Below are 8,215 nucleotides of genomic sequence, written 5' to 3'. Positions count from 1 at the left end.
AACTTATCATACACATGATAACATGTTTGTTTGTCAGCTTGCTTTATAGAATCTATAAGGATCAAGTTATTAACATTTTGTTAATAACTTTGGTGTAAACCCAGCTTAAAGATGCATACCTCTTCAAGGTATTTGATTGAACTATAGACCTTATACAAATACAGTAATAGACTGGCTTCTCCACACATCTGTGTAATCACTTGTCAGCTGATTTATGATGAATAATTCTATAGTCTGTTATTCTGTCTGTAATTCTATTTTTACTCTAATATTGGCATATGAAGGAGGCTCCTTTTTCCTTTTACATTATCCTTGAAATGCAAAATTTTCAAAAACCTTGTATATACGTCGACGCGCAATTTAAAAAGGAACATACCTGTCAAATTCCATGGAAATCTATTACCGCGTTTCGCCGTAAATGCACAACATATAAACATTAAGAGAAATGCCAAACCGTCGACTTGAATCTTAGATCTCACTTCGTTCGGTCAAATATAAGTAATAGTCCAATAAATGAAATGTTATAGAGGGAAAAGTTTGTAAGACAATTTTTCACCCCATAGTTCTGTGCAGGTTAGTAAGGAGGTGAACATATCAAAAGTTCCCACTTTCAAAGGTATCATTTTTTGGTTTCTCGCATATAGGCTAGCCACTAATGTTGCATTTCGCTGCACATTTTGACTGACAGGCAAACAGTCTTCTATAACAGCTGACATGCACAAACTATTACACACACATGTGTCGGAAGCGACCTGCACCAACTCGGTATACGACTGTGTAGTCCGAAACATCCAGTTAGTCACCGTTAGTGGCTTGGCTTATAAAAATTAATAATAATATTTATTAATCAATTATATTCTTTATATATATAAATTAATGTATGTTTGTGTGTTAGTTTGTCCCCTATACACTCGAAAACTACTTGACAGAACGGCATGAAACTTTGGGAATATGTTGTGTGAATATTGGAGATGGTTTCTGACCAGAAATTTTAATAGGGGGGCTAATAATAATTTATTACAGACCTTTATATTTATTTTACAGACCTATGTTTTCTAAATTGTCGGCCGAGCGGCTAACGTAGAACGGGAATATGATCATGATTCAAGATCATGTTGTGATAATATGATTTAGCATCTAAACTTACCTGCTGTAATAAACACGTCACTCTGTGATAAAATTGTTTACTGGTTTTAAAACGGTAGTTTTAAGCTAATAGGAAGTCCGTATTGAGATATAAATGAAACTATCGTTTGTCAGATAACTATTTCATGATTCAAAAAATAAACTCAAGTGTGACATGAGATACTTTGATTTTTTGGCGGTACAAAGTTCGCCGGGTAAGCTAGTTTCTTAATGAAATAGTAGGATGATAACAAACAACACAGGCTTGCGAATAAAAATAATGATAATTTAATACAACAAAACTTGATTAAAATCAGTTTGGGATTCAATTTTTGAAATCATAATTGTGATAAAATTCAATTTTAAACCCATAATAAACGTCAAGTGAAATAATATTAATATTATGCTATCAGTATTGTTCATTAAAATATCATCTATAGTAGATCAACAGCTTAAAATTAATTAGTATTGAATTAGTATTGACAATATACACTTTATAATATTATATAATTTCAAGTATATTTACAATTGCAGTACAATAGAACGCTTAAAGAAATACATTATATTTCGTTTTTCGTGTTTAATTTTCTCAAAAATATTGTTTCAGTGAGAAAAACATTATAAGTCTTGATTGAATTACGGAGAACAGAATTATGCACTGTATTTTTAGAGTGCAATTCAATTGAAATGTAACTTCCGAAGGCGATTAATAATGAGAAACAATATCAATTGTAAAACAAATTACACTAATTAGGTTATTAAATTTAATTACTAATCTAACAGCCTGTTAAATAACTTACAACACTGATGAAGAAGTCTAAACAAGAATAAATAGTAACGAAAACACACATTGATGGACAAAAAGTTTGAAATCGAAAATGAAACTCAAGATATGGAAGAATAATAGAACATAATTTAGAAAAACAATCTAAGGGTTACATTTTTGAGCATAGTTCACTCCTAAGAAGGCAATAGATGTCTGCGCTGAGAAAATATATTGAGAAACGGGAATTTTTTACAGTAATAGCATTCTGATGTTTATGAATACAACTCATAGATATTTATATTATTACTTCAATAAAATACTGTACAGCTTAATTTATATTAAGAATTGAACTACGTTTCATCCCTCCATAGTGTCCTGTGAACAAAATAAGAAGGATATTAATAGCTGGAACAAGATTATTGAACATAGTTAGTGATGATATAGTGATGTTTTAGACCCATAAGAATAACACGATCCCTCTCCATGGCAACTGTTTGTTTAGAGTCCAAAGTGGGGTCGTAGCAACGTCTTGTGTCAAACTTACATCGACTACAGGTGTATCCTATATCAAAATACTGAAAATTTATGATTTAAGTGCGTAAAACTTGAAAACAGTATTCTCAACTCCTAGAAATTAATTATTTCATAGATATACTCGTAAATGTAAGGTGATGTTTTAGACCAATAAGAATAACACGAACTCTCTCGATAGCAACGGTTTTGTCATTACTTACAACTCCTATAGTAGACATTATAATGGAAGTAATGTTGTAAGAAAGTCCATTATTTTGAAACAGATATTCGCTATTAGGAGGTATTCGTTATTGGGAAGTTGTGTCGAAAATATTGCACCCAATCTTCAAGATCTAATATTATTGCAGGTGGTATATAATAATAGTACAATAGTTTATGCAACAGTTTTATTTTTAGTCGAGCACGAGTTAAATGTAACAAGCGCAGCGAAACAGCACGTGTCTGAAGCACTGGGACATTATTTGCGTTCACTAGCTGATATGGGAAAGTAAACTCGACTTTCAAAGTCACCCAAATAACTCAAATGTTGAAAAAACTTGACCAATGTAAACGCAGCTATACTTCTCGATAGCATATATTTTTTTAGGTTTATCAACTTGCTTACAATGTGAGTTTGACCTTTTAATTCCAAAAAAATAATTCTTTCTAAAACAAGTGATAGCCACCTATTAAATATAGGCAAACCTATAAACAAATCAGCAAATTAAAATGTACAACAGTCTTCTTTAGCTGTTAAAGAGCTGCCAATAACGAAGTTTAAGAGAATGGTGAAGAAAAATTGATAGAAAGGGCATACTTCTCAATGAATGAGTTCTTTGAGTGTTCCATAAGAATACTGCTCTTCCTATTGTATCAGTCTAGACAGTGTTTTGTTATTCTGTTAATTCCTGTTGGAGTTGTGTTCTATATGTTAAATTGTGTATTTTGTGTTACGCATCATGTGGGCTACACTGTATTTTTATGTTTAAGGTGCGTACAGACTTATGCGCTGCGCCGCAAACAAACGGAAAGCGAGCTTTGACATACAACGCTCCGAGTGTTTAAATTGTCAACTACAATGAGTACAACTCTAATTTGTGAAAAAAGAGTACTGATAAAGTAGGCCAATGTAAAATGTCTAAACATACTCATTATTGGTCTAATCTCGTTTCTTTGTTATTGTAATTCGAAATTAATTCAATGTTATTCATTTGTTTATTCAACAATGATAAAAACACACAACATAAAATGATTAGAAATGAAAAAACATACTCATAGCCCTTAGAATTTCATTCCCGAATTTCGATTGAAAAGTACTCCAAAAAAGGTATGTTTTGTCAACACTTTCAAACACAGATATTTTTGGCCGCAAAAATTACAAGACAGTCATTTTTTGAGTAAATACAGTTTTAATTAATATTTGAATACCGATTTCAACTATAGCTTAGGAATTACCTTATGATTAGTTCTCAGTGCTATAATTACTAATTATAACAAGACTGGTTATCTTGTTAGCTACGGTACTGAATGTTCGTGGGTATGAAATCAACAATAATACAAGCGCGCGATCATCTTGCGAAACTCTCACGTTCCGTTCATGATCGACGCGTGTTCGTGGCGCATAAATCTGTACGCATCTTTATATGACGAGATTACACATTTTCTAGAATGTTGTAGCAAATTATGAATGTTGAAGGCCTACCTGTTGCAGGGGTGGAGGGCGGGGCTAGTGGTCGGGCGGCGAGGGGAGGGGCTTGAGCTCCTTTATCTGCTTGATGAGGTAGGCCTTCTCGTCGTTGAACTGCTCGTCCTCGGACCGGTCCGTGTGGAACTTGGTCAGGAACTCGACCAGCTTGTCCTGGTTGCGCAGCAGGATCTCCAGAATAGGCTTCGGTTTGTTCGGGTTCGCCACGAACACCTGGACAACAATTATATAATTATCAAGCATTATGTACTCAATGTAATGGATAAATAAATGAGATTATTGATTATACTTAATAATATTTTAAAGGAAAGAATTCGCTTATACAAGTAGGGGATAGGATGACGCATGTGATACATGAATGACGCATCATCACGGCTCAACAACTCAACTGATTAACTTGAAATTTTGCATAAATATTCTTAATTTAACGAGGATGGTTATAGAATTATAAATAAATAGAACTATTGCTCACAGTGTGAGCAATCCGTATTTTGGTTTGCATTGGTTCAAATTGAAACAATTCTAAATATACTTTCAAGATTTACTAATTTTCCTGCAAACGTTCAAAATGAGAATTCTCGGCAGATTGCTTCCATTTCTCAAGCCCTCTGAACACAGGGACAATGATATTGTAACCTATGTATCAATGTATAAATAAATAAATAGTGACGTCCACTAGACCTCGCCATTGGTGGCGGCTACTGAATTCAGTTTATTGTCCATGTGAGACGGGGCTCTGACAATGCTATTGTCCTGTTCAATGACCATTTTTACGAACTATGTATAAACTCATTTTGCGAACGCAATAATCAATCAGTATGTCCAGAGATTGTCAGTTTGGTGTAAGGGTAAGCATTCCTGACCGGCAATTAGGAGGTACTGGGTTCGGTTGTACAGTAGCGCTCATCGAATTTCCATCTACCTGTTTACCCTGTTGTCAATATTTGCAGTAGCAGAAGTCTTCGGGGTGATTTACAGCATTTAATTGGGATTTTCGTTTAATAATAATATTCATTCATTAGCATTTGAACAAATGCAACTTACAATTTATTTTCATCAAATAAAATAATTAATTTACTAACCTTAAATACATGGAAGGCTTCGAATTGTATATTTCTCGACTTCTCTTTCAACATATTCATCATCAGTTTCAGATTGTCGGGATTCGAGATGTAACGAGTCATTACCTATAACAAAAACTACATTCATCAATTCAAACACAAACAATTACATTGATTTTGTATGATACGATGAATTCTGACTTGGATTATGATTAATAATATATCGGAGTTTAATAGTATGATATTGAGAGGGTATTATTATAGTTTTTGGGTGTCTCATATATTCTTTTTCAGGTTATTGAACTGATTAGATAGAAGAAACTGAACTGAGATTGAATTTGATTTTTACTGTGAATTTTTAAATCATGCCTTGATTTAATTTGTTAACTTGCTGCATAGTTGTAAAAATTAAAGCAATTTTCGGGCATTTTCCGAGTATCAGTTTCAATTCCATGTTTAGAGAGCTACTATATTTGGAACTGTACGATTGACCTTTTTGAAGCTTTGGCTGTTCCACTGAAAGTGCATTCTAAAGCTGCGTACACATATTCGCGCTTCCAACCCGCACCGAGCATGCTCCTCCCTCGTACCGTCCTCGTACCGCCCTCGTACCACCATCGAACCACAGTCGCTCCGCCCACGCACCCATCATGAACGTTACGGAAGATGTTAGATCTTCTCGCGTTCCCCGGTCGAACCACTCTTGCTCGCCGGTCGATCATCAATCGCTCTGCTGGAGTGACGTTCGGTTGCGGAGCAGAGCGAAAGTCTGTACGCACCTTAATATTATTGTAGTAGCCCTTCAAGTAAAATTGAATACTTCTCAGCTATACATCAGCAGAATGATTGGTTCTCATCTCATCATGGTTGAAATTCAACAGGTTTTTGTGCGATTGGGCAATTTGAAATTACTATAATATTGTTTCGAGTTATGGCAGATTTTGAACAGACTCTTCGGAGAGAACACCCAAAATATAACTTTTATTTACACTCTACCAATTACTAAAATATACTATTGTTTTAATATATCAACATGAATTGGCAGAGTGTGAACACATAATTAAAGAAATAGTTTATATATATTTTGGACTCAAAATTGAACAGAAATCATGAAGTAATAAACATAACCTATTTTTGGACAATTTCTATCTAAATTTGGGAAAGGAACAGTTTTGGGCTTTAAGCCTGTTGTTCCTTTCCCAATCATTCATAGTTGACAATGATATTGTATGTATCAATGTATAAATAAATAAATTCATGAGAAAGGACATCCTAAATATATATTTCATTGGCACTCTACCAATTACTGTAATCAAAACAAAGTTTATTCATCAAAAACAATTACAATACAAATTAGAATACTATAACAATTAATACAATTCATCAAAAACAATTACAATACAAATTAGAATACAATAACAATTAAAACAATCAAGTTTTATGCACTGAATAATTTCTTAATAGGCAAAGATAATTCAATGAGTAAATATACACCCCACTATAAATGATATGTGTTAGGGTAAAAGTTATTAGTTGCTTGTTGCGTGTTGTAATTACTATTTACATACAAACTTCATTCAGTGATTTTTTTATATTGAAATTATTGGAAATTTATAGTACAAACAAAATGATTGAATTAGTAGTTAAATATTAATGTTCTATTAAGGATAATAATTAGACATTTTTTTAATGAAAAACTAGTAAAGGAAAAGAATGAAGAATAAATAGTTTCAATATTTACAGTCCAACTACATTATCACAATTTTCTACTCCAATATCAACTAACCAGGAAAATAAACTTTTCTTGAACCTGTGTCTATTGAATTCTTCCCTAATGTTACTTGGTATTGAATTGTAAATTTTTGGTCCCAAATATATGTAGTTTCTTTGCCCAAATGTAGTGTTTATCCTTATACTATTGTAATATACTATTGTTTTATATCAACACAAATTGGGGGAGTTTGAATAATTGAAGAGATTATTGGGAAAAGGCATCCAATATAATGTTTTTATTGGCACTACTATCAATTACTATAAGGCTGGCCTCTAACGGTAGGACATGCAGATGAACATGTATGTATACATGGCGTCATACATTGTTGTGTCATCACAGCAAAAGGCTTCGAGAAAACTTTTTCGAGTTTAGGTTTTGTATCTTCGATTTTGTTATTTTTCCTTCGCTGCTCTATTTGAGGTTAGGTTATTTTTGTAACATTATAAACTACAATTTTCCAGTGTTTTATTTATTATTATTGGTTGTTTATTTTATGTTGGAAGCCTCTCGCTGATAACAAAACCTGCATGATGAACATGTGTATGTGCATGGTAATGCATCTACACACATGTTTATCATGCATGTCATACCGTTAGTGGCCAGCCTAATATCTACTTGAATTGGTGTTCAAGTAGATTCTCGGGAGACGCAAAATATTGTTCCCATTATCACTACCAAAATTGAATACGAAACCAGAGTGAATACGAGATGGAATTGATTGAAATGAATGAATGAATAATGACTAACGGTGAAGTTGTGTATGAATGAATGAATAATGACTTACGGTGAAGTTATGTATGTATGAATGAATGAATAATGACTTACGGTGAAGTTGTGTCTATCTAATAGCAGTTCGCCGAGCAGCTTCAAACTCTGACGCCGGGTGACGTAGTTCTCAGAGTTGAGAAGGCGCTGGTAGTGCGTGAATACCTTATCGTAGTTCAGTTCCAGAAATTCGGCACATAATAGTTTATGACGTGTCAAAAGTTCCTGAAACATAATTCAAAAAAACTCAATAAAAATGTCGATTTTGACAATAGAAATTGTGAGAATTAAAATTCAACATCAATTACTACTGTAGTACTGTATAACGGTGTGAACATACATAAAGCATTCAGTGGTCAGAGTGATCTTAGGAGGAAATAGATTTGAATAATCCTGAATGGATAAGGCCCGGTTGCACAAAAGAATGATTGAAATTTAATCATGATTGAATACCCGAGAACCAATCAGAGAAGTCTTCCTTTCAAAATAGCCTTCTCTGATTGATT

The 8,215-nt window shown here is 33.3% G+C and overlaps 1 protein-coding gene across 1 annotated transcript; it reads right to left on the bottom strand.

Moving 5' to 3' along the window:
* Positions 1-1,390: 1,390 nt before the first annotated feature.
* On the bottom strand, positions 1,391-7,958 carry LOC111047682 (protein Mo25-like). The gene is made up of 4 exons (XM_039425032.1): positions 7,770-7,958; positions 5,192-5,296; positions 4,107-4,322; positions 1,391-2,266 (listed from the first exon to the last, which is right to left on the bottom strand). The coding sequence occupies exons 1-3, from the start codon at positions 7,941-7,943 to the stop codon at positions 4,131-4,133; spliced, it is 471 nt and encodes a 156-aa protein (XP_039280966.1). The 5' UTR covers positions 7,944-7,958; the 3' UTR covers positions 1,391-2,266; positions 4,107-4,130.
* Positions 7,959-8,215: the final 257 nt, after the last annotated feature.

Source organism: Nilaparvata lugens, chromosome 3 (assembly GCF_014356525.2).
Source record: "Nilaparvata lugens isolate BPH chromosome 3, ASM1435652v1, whole genome shotgun sequence".
NCBI lineage: Eukaryota > Metazoa > Arthropoda > Insecta > Hemiptera > Delphacidae > Nilaparvata > Nilaparvata lugens.
The sequence above is the reverse complement of the archived record's forward strand: the minus strand, read 5'-3'. Positions and strand labels throughout refer to the sequence as shown.

Coding starts and splice junctions, on each gene's coding strand:
- LOC111047682 (XM_039425032.1), bottom strand. CDS start 7,943: ATGTTTCAGGAACTTTTGACACGTCATAAACTATTATGTGCCGAATTT. Junction 5,297..7,769: donor TAGATAGACACAACTTCACC/GTAAGTCATTAT, acceptor TTTTTGTTATAG/GTAATGACTCGTTACATCTC. Junction 4,323..5,191: donor AAGCCTTCCATGTATTTAAG/GTTAGTAAATTA, acceptor ATTGTTGTCCAG/GTGTTCGTGGCGAACCCGAA.